The sequence below is a fragment of the Macrotis lagotis genome, chromosome 1 (genome assembly GCF_037893015.1).
Source record: "Macrotis lagotis isolate mMagLag1 chromosome 1, bilby.v1.9.chrom.fasta, whole genome shotgun sequence".
NCBI classification, from domain to species: Eukaryota; Metazoa; Chordata; class Mammalia; order Peramelemorphia; family Peramelidae; genus Macrotis; species Macrotis lagotis.
In genome coordinates this window covers 239201849-239215128 of record NC_133658.1, presented here as the reverse complement: position 1 = coordinate 239215128, position 13280 = coordinate 239201849, and the positions used below count along the sequence as shown (strand labels likewise).

Here is a 13280-nt window from a genome sequence, read left to right as displayed (position 1 = left end):
TCCATATTAACTATAATCTAGTCAGATTTCCTCATCTTGATGTGTAAAATTGTTTTTTTTTACCGAAGTGTAAGACTTTACATTTAGCTCTATTAAATTTCAATTTTATAGAATCAGGATCACAGTTTTCCATCTTGTTAGATTTTGCCCAATGTTCTAGTCTATCATGATTTTTTTTTTGAATCCTGACTGTCTTCTGGTGTTAACTATCCCTTTGAGCTTGGCATTATTCACCTATTTGAAAAGTCACTGATAACGATGTTAACTAGCATAGGACTAAGCATAGATCACTAGAAAACACTATAGGAGTCTGCCTTCTAAATGAACTTGTAATCTTACTACACTTATGAGAAAGGAATTTTTGGATGCTAAATGATGTAGAACATGAAGCAGTTGGATTAGATAAAGTATCTGGTCCTTTCCAGCTTTAAATCTATGATCTTATTGAATTCATCATTTAGCTTTCCATTAAGGGTAACTTTGGTAACTATAATTTTTTTCTATTTGCATATCATATTTTGATCACTTTCAATCTTGATTAAAATAGTAATTTATCAATGTTATTTTAGTAATACTTAATACGAGGTCCATATGCCAATTAATGCTATATGATGTTGTTATGGGAACTGTTTCCACCATAGTAGATCACAATTTGAATGTAAGTTAGCAGATAAATCTTAGGGGATTGTCCAATACTTAGAGAGATTAAATGACTTGTCCATGGTCATGAAGTAGTTGAGCATGAGAGGTAGGATTTAAATCTAAGTCTTCCTGATTCTAAGAATAATACTCTATCTATGGTGCCACACTATTTATATCAAAATTATAGAATAAAAATAATAATAGCTTAGATTCACAGAACACTATATTATTATTCAGCAAGTTGTAGAAGATTTATGGAAGGACACAAACAAGAATTACACTGGGTGGATAAGAAGGGATGAAAAGGCTGCAATCTAAAATAGCAGAAGGAGGACCTATATCACTGAAGTACTGAAATAAATATCTGGGCATAATATACCCAGACTACAGAACAACCTTGTGAGGCAAGTAAGGCAAATATCATTATCCTCTTTTTACATATGAGATAAATTAGCTGCAGGATGATTTAGCTGTAAAAATAAGGGTCTAGAGTCAAGGGACCTGGGCTCAGAGAGAGCTCTGATGCTTGCTAGCTGTGTGTGATCATGGACAGCCTGTCTGGACCTCAGTTTCCTCATCAATAAAATAGAAACAATAATGCTTGATATGTGTATGGTACAGAGACCTTTGTCTACAATGTGTTTTGTGTGGGTTTCCATGCTAAGTGGTAAGAATATGGAACAATGACAAAATTCCTGTCTTTAAGGAGCAAATCATCTAGTAGGGGGAATGTGACCTGTATGCCAATAACTCAATACAAGGCAGAAAGTGAGAAGAATAAAGAGCCCTCAACAAATCCTGAGGAAGGGATGGGGTGATCAGGAAAGGCTTCGTGCAAGAGATGGTGCTTGAGTTTGGCCTTCAAAAAATGGAAGCATTTCAACAAGCTGAGGCAGGGATGGGGAAATGTGGGGCAGGGAAAGCAAAAGCACAATGGAGAGAGGGTGGACAAGAACAGGGCACAGTGAATGGCCTCTCAGGAAGTGGGGAGAGATCAGGTGAAACTAGAAAAGTAGAGTCTAATTGTAGTAGGGATTATACTTAATATAGTAGGCCTTGGAGAATAGCTGAAACGTATGCCTCTGGGCAATGTCATTTTGAAATGATATATAAAACACTTTTTTTCCCTTTATATTTAGGGGGGGAGGGTAAGGGAGTGATGATAGTGGGAACAAGGTGGAGTTTGTGGTAAGGGTCTTGTAAATCCAAATGCAGACTTCACTGTTGTTGGTAAAAATAGGAGCAAATTTGCATGATACACATCGTCAATGAATCTATGTGCAGTTAGTTTGTGTGTACAAACAAATGAGGTATCAATCATGGCAGAGTTTCTTTTATTATAAAAAGTCTATAATTTGAAATATATGAAGAATATTTAACAGATGTTAAACTGTGACTGATACTGAAAGAATCCAGTGCCAATGACAATACTTAATATTACAGCCTCAGAATTATCCTTTTCTTACTAATCCCTAATTTTAGGGAAGAGAGAAATGGGACATGGAAAACTAGTCAAGGAGCTTGAACCCACTGTCTTATGACAGAAGAGTTTGCACCAGAGAGGCTACTGGTGCTTGGCCAAGGGGCTGCTCCAACCAGTCACCTGACAAAGGCATAGTACTAGTTGGAAAAGAGGATGAAGGATGGATGAGTCTAAATCTTTCTCTACTAACAGAAAAAGAATTCAAAAGAAGATGTCCTTGGGGTCCCATTCAAATGTAAAAGATAGCATTTTTATCTTAAGAATAAGAATAATCTCTGAGGTCCCTTCCACCTTTCCCATTCTATAATTCTAAGAAGAAAAATAGGAAAAGTGTATTTCTAAATACATAGACACAGCACTAAAACTTTTGGAATGTTTTACATGCACAAGCACACACACACACATACACATACCCCTTCCTTATTTCTTTTACATATATATATATATATTCATGCCAAAGTATATGTATATGTACACATACACATACATAGTTCTTGCAGTACTTATATATATAAATGTAAGAATATGACATTTAGAGTCAGAAGACAAAGGCTCAAATTCTAGCTCTGTTATTTGCTACCTTGAGCAAATCAATTAATGCCTTTAGACTTCAGTTTCTTCTGTAAAATATAATTTGTGAGATGAGAGGTTTGGATCAAATCCTTTTGAAGGTCCTTAATTCTCTAAATCTATGGTCCTCTGAATTTGAAGCTATCATTTACATACAAGAAGAGATATTAGACAAAGAATTAGTTTTAGCTTATAGTCATAATTATTCCAAAGAAAGTTTAAGGTAGATAATGGCATATCCAGACTTTTAACTGTCAGAATATAATAGAAACCAATATGTCTACTCTCAAATATGGAGAACTCCTGGTCAATTCTATAAGACTTGGCTTACCAAATCCAAGAAAAAACTGAAATAAGGAGCAAAAATTTAATTGAAGGAAATATGAAAAACTTAATTTTTCAGACAATTTTAATAGATGTAGTAAGCTTTTGTAAGATTCAGATGAAAGCAGAAATTTATTATTTGGACACTACTCAAATATGGGACCCAAATAAATACTGAAGACACATTAAGAGTCAATAGTTCCTGCCCTGTACCCAGGGGATATTAAAAAACTATTTATTAGGTGTCAAATTGTTATCCTTGCATCTACTTTTATTCAACATATTCAATATAATAACTTTAATACAATAACTGCTTTTATAAATAAATATGAATCTAGGTTTATATAAAGAGTAAAACTGGATATTAAAAATAAAAAATTTTATCTAAGATAACATATATGATGAGAGTGGTTAGAATGTGGATAGGGTCTAGAGTCAGGAAAATTTGAATTCAAATCCAGCCTCAGACACTTAGTAGCTGTGTGACTTTGGGCAAGTCGATTAACCCTGTTTGCCTTAGTTTCCTCATTTGTAAAATGAGTTAGAGAAGGAAATGGCAAACTACTCCAGTATTTTTGCAAAGAAAACCCAAATGGGATAATGAAGAGTTGGACATGACTGAAATAACAAAATGATGATTCCAAAACTTAATAAAGAGCAACTTCAGTAGAAATAGGCAATTTGATGAAATTTTATTATGGGACTTTTCAAAGGAATATCAGTACCAGGATGAGAAAACATAGCAGGTTAGGGTAAAAGCGATGTCTTCCTTTACAGTTGTGGAAGTAAAATATTCGTTTATAAAATGGTGCTTTAACATAAGAAATAACTACCTTCATTATTGACGATTATTGAAGCAGCTCCTGTAGAAGCATCTTTGGTTTGATACATATATTCTGAAAGAGAAGAAATAATACAAAATAGTGGTAGAACACAATATGCATAATATGTTTTGACAAAATAACAAAAATGAATAAATAATTTCATTCAATAAACACTTATTAACCACCCATTCTGTTCCAGGCAAAGATTCTGCTAAGTACTTGGGCTCTGAATCAAAAACTAAAACAGTTCCTTTCTTAAGGAGCGTACATTTAATTAAAAAGTATTATTTTATACCTACAAACTTAAAAAGAAGAAACAAAGGAACCTTTTTTCTGATGAATTTTTTCAGTGGCCATAAATTCCATAGCTTTAATAGAAAATACAATGGAATTTTTTGTTTTTTAAAAAAGTCTGTTAGAAAATTTAACACTGAAATCAAAACAAACAAAATCATGTATATGGTGACAATTTACATCTTAATAAATTTTAGTGAACAAAATATTAAAAAGTATTTCAGTCCTTGTATTCCCTTTGAGTCCCTATCAAATCTTTGTCCATTCATTCTCATTTTCTTTTCTTCATATGATTGTGATTAATGAATCTATAGATAAACTCCTTTTTCAGTTGTGCTTTTTTACTTTGAATTATTTCATACAGGTTTTTCTAGATTTCTTTACATTCATTGTATTGCATTAGAAGTACCATAATTTATTTAACCATTGTCCTATTGTTAGCTATTTAAGTTGTTTCCAACTTTTCATAATTATATATTATGCTGCCAAGGAAATCTTTGAGCAAATAGCTTTTTGTATTTTTATAGCAATTTAAGGGCATATTCTCCAAATTAATATTATTAGACTAAAGATTATGATTATTTTGCCTGTAGATTTTACTTAACTTCCACATTAGTCTCTAAAAAGATTCTACAAATTTGCAATTCTACCAGCAATGCATGAATCTTTTTTCATGCCAGCTCTGAATTTTGATACTTTTCATTATTTCTGCCAATTTGATGGATGAGTTTGTATCTTAAAGCTGTTTTAACTTCATTTGTCACTAGTGAAATTAAAAATTTTTTCAAGCAATTATTAATAATATTTTTCTTTTGAAAATTTCAAGTTTAAATCTTTTTGGCCATTTATCTATTGTGATCTGGGAGTTACCACTGTTCTTGACTTAATAGTCCCTCATGTATTTCAAATGTTATTTTTAAAGTTATGTTTGCTATAAAAATCTCCCACCTTCATGTTTATAATATTCCTTTTAGTTCCTTACAGTTAATTATATTTCTTTTTGTGGCAGAGAAAAAATTTTAATTTTAATGCAACAGATAATGGAATAAAACGTATATTTAGCCTCAATAATTCTTTCCATATATTGAATTTCAAAAAAATAATCATCACAATTCAAATATTTTATTCAATTTTCTTTCATTTTTTTCATGTTAATTATTCACTTGGAAATTAATGGAACATATGAATTAAGATTTGAGTCTAAATTCTTTCCCACTTCACTGACAGTCAATTTTCTAAAAATAATTTATTAAAAATTGAATTCTTTTGAGTTCTAATTTTTTAAAAAACATTGTCAAGTACTAATTTTTTTGTGTACTAATTTGTACACTAATACTAATTTTTTAAATGTCTGGTATATTTATTCTATTCCATCAAACTCTTCCTCTATTTTTTTTGTCCAGCCTCATTTTTTTTGAGTATAACTGCTTTGTAATATATATTAAAAATAGAATCTGAAGTATATAAGATTTTCTTCCCCCTCAATCATTCCCTCCTCCCCCCAGCCTTCATCAGCTTTTTTCTTCTTCTAAATAATTTTTCTTTTTTCTTTCATTTATTTATTTCATTGAAAAAGAGACTGACTAGTAAGATTAAAAAAGCATACTTGATTCTATTCTTATAGGCCTTCTACAAAAAATTATGATATGTGAAACTGTGATAAGGTGAAGTCTTGTTGGCAGCATAATGTCACACAATAACACAGAAGGAAGATTGGATTAAATCAAATGAGGAAGACCTTAATAACAGTCCTACCACTAATGAAATGTGTGACTTTGGATGAAGTTTTCTATCTCCATTGTCCTCTTTTCTAAATGTGGGAAATGTACTAGTTGTTTCCTTTATAATACTTACACATGCATGTACACATACTTGTATATTTATGTACATACATATATGCGTACATACATACATGTGTTTATACAATATGTTTTCTGGTCTGGGCCTATGTGTTCATTGGTCCAGAGAATTCTTAAATGAGGGAATCAACACCAACAATATAGATAGGCATCAAATTAGGACCTGGTGCAAGTCACTTAACTCCACTGCCTTACAAAAACAAAAGAGAAAAAAAGAAAGGAAAACTGACTTGCAATTTATATTAAAGATATGTCTGGGGCTTTAAGAAGTTAATTTGTCAAGAGTTGGAGTATGTAACAGGCTGGGCTCAAACACAGGACTTCCCCATTTCCAGGTGGTTTTTGATCCTATCTCTTGATTAACACAGACATCTGATAAGTATTTATTGAATGGAACTTCTCAGCATTAAGGTCTTGACCAGCTTTACTTTTTCAGATTTTATCCACTTAAGATTTTATCCTAAATGCCTTTTAGGTCAGTACATTCCAGTTTTTTCTGCCACCTCAGTTTGAAGCCAGGCTACCTGATAGAAAGTAATAACCGGCTTAAGTTTCACCTATCCTAGAAGAATTAAATTACACAAACTAGACTAGATAAAATACTGAGGGAGAAAAAATATTTGGCCAATAGAGGATAATGCAATAATAAATGTTTTTATAGCCAACTTTTTTCCCTCCCATAACAAGAACAAAAAAAAAGATGTTTTAAACTATAAAAGATGACTCTTTACCTGTAGAAATATCATTTTGTTTTAAGTTTTCCATATAATCACTGCCAAAAGAATCTTTGCCAACCTGTACCAAAGAGATGATGAATATTAGAGCTTTTACATTTAGCAAAATGCTATGATGTAGTTTTTAGAAAAATTAACATTTAAAAAGGGCATATCTGTACTATACTTTATAAACATGAACTAATTAATCCTCTTAATGTAAGATGTTAGACTTGATATTTTAGCCCAGAGAATTACACTATGAATTAATGTTCTAGTTATTTCCTACCTAAAATGAAAAACACTTCATGAGTATTTGAAGTGCTGACACGTGAAAGATGGATTAGACAATCAGTTTGGTCCAAAAGGATAAAGTTGGATGGAAATTACAGGGAAGCAAAGTTAATAGAAATACAGTCTAATACAGTAGAAAATTTCTAATTAGTAGAACCATCTAGTAATGGAATGGATTGTAGTATGCTTCATCAATGGAGGTACTATAAGAGGCATGATGGACCACTTATCAAGGATATGATGAAGGAAACTGACTATGAAAGTTCTTGATGAAGTGGACACCTGAGCTAAGTATTTGAAAGAAGAGAAAGATTTTGAAATATGGAGATAAAGGAGAGTGAGGATTCAGCCAGTCAATAAGCATTTATTAAGTGCTCACTATTTGTTAGGCATCTTTAAGCTTTGGGGTTACAAAGAAAGGGAAAAAAGGGGTCTCTACTCTTAGGAAACATACATCTGAATGAGGGAGACAACAGGCAAATAATGACTATTATAAGAATCATACAAAGTAGAAAAAGATTATTTGAAAGGGGGAGGGAATTAGCATCTGGAAGAATCAGAAAAGGCCTCCTGGAGGAAAGCAGGGAAACTAAAAGGCAGAGGCAGAAGCAGAGCATTCTAGGCATGTGATACAGCAAACGTAAAAAGATGGCATCCTGGTTGAAAACTGCAAGTAGGCAGGTGTAGTTGGATCGTGGGGAATATGAGAAGAGAAAGGAGGAAGAAGACTGGAAAGTCAGGAAGGGGCTAGGTTATGAAGAACTTTTTTCCAATGCCAAACAGCATTATATTTGATTCTGGAGGTAAAAGAGACTCACTGGTGCTGATGGAGCAGGGAAGGTGATATGATTAGACAGTCGTGAGTGGATGATAGAATGGAATGGAGAGAGACTTGAGATATGGAGAATAGTTAGAAGGCCACCGAAATTATCTTGGGGAGAAGTAATAAGGTTCTGAACTAGTGTTGTAAAGGTATGAGTCCAGAAGGGGATGCATATGAAAGATGCTGTGAAGGATTGGATATATGAAATGATTGATAGAAATACAAGAAACCACCAAGGATGGGGGATTGGAAAGATGATGGTAGTCTCAGCAGTAATAGGGAAACTGGGAAAAATTTTTTTTGGGGAAATATAATTCTTTTTTGGACATATAGAGTTTGAATTATCTATAGTTCTCTCAGTTTTGGATGAAAGAGGCAGCTGGAGATGTGTGACTATAGGTCAGTAAAAGGAATAGGGATGGATATATAGCTCTCAAAATAATTTTTAAAATGATGAAAATTGAACAGAAAAGAGGGCAAACCTACAGTGATAAACAAGATTAGCAGGTATAAAGTATTAGAGAGAAAAACCAAGAGCAGCAAAAGTGCCTCAAAAACCTAGAGGGGAGGGAGTCTACAAAAGACTGTGGCTGACAGTGTCAAACAGAACTCAAGGAGACTCATCATTAAGAAAAGACCACTAGATTTGCCAATCAAGAGGTCACTGGAAACTTTGAAGAAGACAGCTGAATGATGAGTTGGAAAAGTTTGTAAGGGTTTTAAAAAACAGTACAAGGATAGGGTCAAATAAAAGAACCCATATAGTTTTCTCAAGGAGTTTAATCATGAAGTATAGACATAGGATATGTAGTGGTGATATTTAAAGTGAATTTATTTTTTTAAAGAATGAGGAAGACTAGGACAAGCTTCTAGGGATCAGAGAAAGAATTGGAAATAGGAGGGAATAAAATAAAAGAAAGAGTGGCTATGACAGAGGGAGCTATCTCCTAGAGAACAGAGGAAGGAGTACATTCAAGGATGTGTAAAGAGACATGGCAAAGAGAAGGGGCACCTTTAAAATGAAAAAATGTTGATTTTCAATTAATAAGCACTTAATTTCTTTCTCTTATATCTTTCCACCTCAATTTAAAAGAAAAACAAAACCCCTGTAATAAAAATAAATAGCCAAGGAAAGCAAATCCCCACACTGTCTATGAGCACAAGTATATCTCATTCAGTCTTAAATCTATCCTCTATCTGAAAACAAGTAGCATTGGTAATCATCATTACTCTGGAATCATGATCACTGCACAGAGGAAAAAGCTTAAGTTTTAATTTCCCTCAGCAATGTTTTTGTAGAAATTGTTCTGTGACCCTTTCAAACAAGGGTTTGGTCATCAATTCTTTTCCTATAGTTCTGAAAGTTCTTTGTTTCTCTCATTTGTCTATGATGTGAGGATTACTTCTTCATCTGAGATCAGAGTGGAGGAGGAGACAAAGGGGGAAGTGACTCAGTGATGTGAAATGAGAACAAAGGAAAAAGAGAGAGGTCTTGCCAAATGGCCAGTTTGGGTTTTTTCAGTGAAGTGTGAAGCTAAAGAGGAGTAGAGGAAATGCTCAAAGAAAGGAAGTCTAGAATACACACTATGGAGAGAGACTCCACAAGCCAAGAAGAGAAGGGAGACTTGAAAGCTCACAAAGTTTGGAAAAGAGACTATTGAGGGAGGGAAAAAAAATAAGTTAGGAAGTAAACTAAATGTTTGCCTTGCTGCAGTTAGGGTCCATTAGAGATCAGATTGCATAAATCAGTAGTGGACCCAGTTAGCGCAGCTTTGGGATTTCCTTTAGTTCTGTTCAGCTATGTGGGAATAAAAGAAAGGGAAGTGGACAGCAGGAGTAGTTCTGGGTTGAGGTTTGGCAAGATATGATTGGTAATAGGATGAAGGAACAAGGAAATATAATGTAGGAGAGTATACAGATGATCTGATTCACCAAAGAATTGAGATAGGGAAGAGAAGTAGTGTAGCCAGTGCTAGAATAAGGAAAGAAAATGAGGGACAGAAAGAATAAAGATCATGTTTTGGGTGAAGAACTAGGTTATGGGTCATAGGGCATATGGAAAGATGGCATGATAAAAGATTATGATCAGATGAATGAATTTCAAAGTTCATAAATATTAAAGTATTAAACTTGTGGGTGATATCAAGGTCAATGGTGTGGCCATCTTCTGTGTAGCTTAAGTGGAATGGAGTAGACCTCAGGAATTTGAACAGATTGAGGAACTAGAAAGTTAGGATATTTTGAGGGGATATGAATATGTATGCTGAAGTCCCATAGTATATGGAAGGAGATGGGAAGGAGAGAAAGACTATGAACCAGGTACTGAACTCATTGGGGAAGGATGGAGAATGTCCTAGTGATATATAGATAAGAGCCACTAAGAACTGGATTGGGTGATAAATTTGGAGAAGGCACAGCAAAGAAGGAGAGGTTGCTTATTGAAGGTGATTGAAGGCAAGCCTCTTATTGTCAATGGGAGCAATGAATATTCCAGCTCCCGCATCATAACCAGTGAATAGGGGATTATGAGAGATGTAAAGGATAGTGAGGGAAGTGGGTTATAGGGAGAGAACCATGTCTCAGATAGGGTCAGAAGATGTAAGAAATAGATTTGAGATGAAAGAAATTTGATAATTATGGAGTCGGCATTATAGAGGGCACAGTGGAAAGGTAGGGAAATCTGATATAGTATACTGAGAGTAGAGGGTAAAGGTGGATAGGATTGAGGGAATAGAGCTAAAGATGGGGAATGGGGTCTCTAGGGAGTTCATGATTATTGGAATGCTATAAGTTTAAGGGAACAGAAGTATGCTGATCAATGTGAATATTATTGGTTCAAGTAAACTTCAGGAACAGGGAATAACCTGCACAAATGCAGAGGTTCTTGTGGAGTGTAGCAGGTATTGTCAGATGTAATCATGGAGTCAGCTGGTTTTGATTAACTTAAGCTCCATGAGGATGGATACATACTTTGGTTTCTTGCTAAGGGGTGTAAATCACCAGAGTTCCTTCTTAGTCCTTTGGCCCTACGGGGGTGGAGGAAGGGGTGAGTGCTGCTGAGAATCTCTGGTTAAATATGTTCTTTGACAATAGACTAGAATATGTTTCTAAAAGACAAGTTTCATTCATGCATCCATTTATTAATTGGGAAGGGAGGAATAGCACAATTGGAAATGGGTGATGTCAGTAAGTCAGTCAATATGTATTTAATAAGCCTGGGATTTTCTTTAGAACTGGAGCCTTCTTGTTCTGGAAGATCTAATTACTCCTTCAATCTGTCCATCCTATAATTTCATCCTCCTTCTCCCTAAATCCTCCTGGTGATTTCCTCTTGGAGCCCTTATTTTATGGTGTGGCTTAGATGAAGATGGACTTCAAAATCATGCCTTTATATTTGCAATTATATTTGTATTTTCAGCACATAGTTAATGCTTAACACATCTATCCATCTATCCATCCATCCACCATCCATGCATCCATCCATCCATCCATCCATCCATCCCTCTTTTGTTCCTTCTCTGTATCAATGCTATGTGCTGGAGAAACAAAAAAGAAAAACAAAACATTCCCTGACCTCAAAGACTTTACATTCTAATTAAGGAGAAGTGCATGTATATGGAAGCAATGCAAACTTATAAATACCTAGGCTTATATAAGCTAAATACAGAGTACATGGAAGGTAATCTCAGAGAGAAATTTTATTAGCAGCTGGGGGGAGGGAGGAGAGCTGCAGAAAATGCAATTTGATGCAGAAATGAAAGGTATGAATAAAACTTATTTTTATAGATAAACATCTAAATGCATGATATCAGTAGATAATATATCCAGTTAGAGGAACAGCTGAGTTGTCTAGTATGGTGGGTACGTAGCTTGGGGAAAGGAGAATAATGTGAAATCAAGATGGAATGATAGGAATGAGCCAAAATTCTCATGAGGTATGGCAGAAATGTTGCCAGAAACCAATGGTCTGATAGGCTTTTAGAGATTCTGGAAGTCTCCTTTGATATCTGCTTCTTCAGACAGCATAATTCTTCACCTCTTTACTGCTTTCTTAGATTTTTTAAAGATTCTTATTTCCATTTGTTTCATATTGTCAGAATCCCAATAATAGCAAACGTTCACATGCTTCAAGATTTGCAAAGCACTTTAGATATAGTATCTCTCATTTGAAACAAACTTGTGAAATAGCTGCTATTATCTCCATCTTACAGATGAAGAAACTGAGACTTTGAGAAGTCAAGTGATTTGCTCAGTCATAACTCATAAATGTGTCTGAGGCAGGATCTCAACCTAGACTTTCTCTTAGTCCAGCATTCTATCCACAACAGCTTCCTAAGTCTTATAATATTTAAACCTTAGTACAGTTTCAGTGCAAGAGATTTCTCTTATAGTAGGAATCCTCTGTCAAAGAAGACTTATCTATAGTAAATTGGCCCACTTCCAATGCCAGGTAAGTATTGAATTATCCTATTTCTTACTTCTGTGAGTCATACCAAAAGAACCCCTTCTTTCTTTTAAAAGTCCTTCCTTTGGGAAAAATTAAGTGTTGCACAGTAGGGGGTAAATTCCAGGCTAGAAAATTATAAATATCTAGAATAATATTTTTTATATCTAAACAGAGATAGCCCTATAAGTATGTAGAGCCAAGTTAAAATAACATTGTAAAGCTTTCCTCCCTACAGCTCATTTATGGATCAAAGACCTATGGTCTATCTTAACTACTCAGTACAGATGGAGCCTCATGGATTAATGATAGGGACATGATCCTAGAGAGAAGGATTGAACATTTCCTTAGTATTTTTTTTTTTAGGTTTTTGCTAGGCCATGGGGTTAAGTGGCTTGCCCAAGGCCACACAGCTAGGTAATTATTAAGTGTCTGAGACCGGATTTGAACCCAGGTACTCCTGACTCCAGGGCTGGTGCTTTATCCACTGCGCCACCTAGCCGCCCCATTTCCTTAGTATTCTTAACAGACTATCTTCATTCAATGTAGAAGCCATTGACCATTTACCTGAAGTTGAAGTCAATCTATCCTTGCTGAGGAAGAGGTTTTGAATGCTCATTAGATTCCTTTCATGTGGCAAAGCACCTGGTGCTGATTTTATTCCAGCTGAGATCTAAGGTGGGGGGGGGGGGTCATTGCTCATCCAAAAGTTGACTGAAATTTTCCAGATTATATGACATGAGAAAGTTATTTTACAGGAATTCATGGTTGCCTGCATTGTCTAACTCTAAAAAGGTAAAGGGAATAGATGTCCTGTGACAATTTTCTTGCCAGAATCCTCCTCACTAGGCTGATCCTTTACCTGGAAGATGGTCACCTCCCCGAGAGCCAGTGTGGCTTCAGAAAGAGTAGAGAAACGTTGATATGGTGTTTGCTGTCCAACAACTCCAGGAAAAATGCCAGGAGCAGAACAGAGGTTTGTATACAACATTTGAAGATCTGACCAAGAT

General features: G+C 34.8%; 1 protein-coding gene across 1 annotated transcript in view; it reads right to left on the bottom strand.

The window, feature by feature from the left end:
- RBKS (ribokinase) overlaps nucleotides 1-13280 on the bottom strand; it is a 132204-nt gene that overhangs the window by 58498 nt on the left and 60426 nt on the right. The window contains exons 3-4 of the mRNA XM_074209809.1: nucleotides 6728-6791; nucleotides 3853-3915 (exon numbers count right to left, since the gene is read on the bottom strand). Of these exons, the coding sequence (XP_074065910.1) occupies nucleotides 3853-3915; nucleotides 6728-6791 (127 nt within the window). The remainder of the gene's footprint in view (nucleotides 1-3852; nucleotides 3916-6727; nucleotides 6792-13280) is intronic.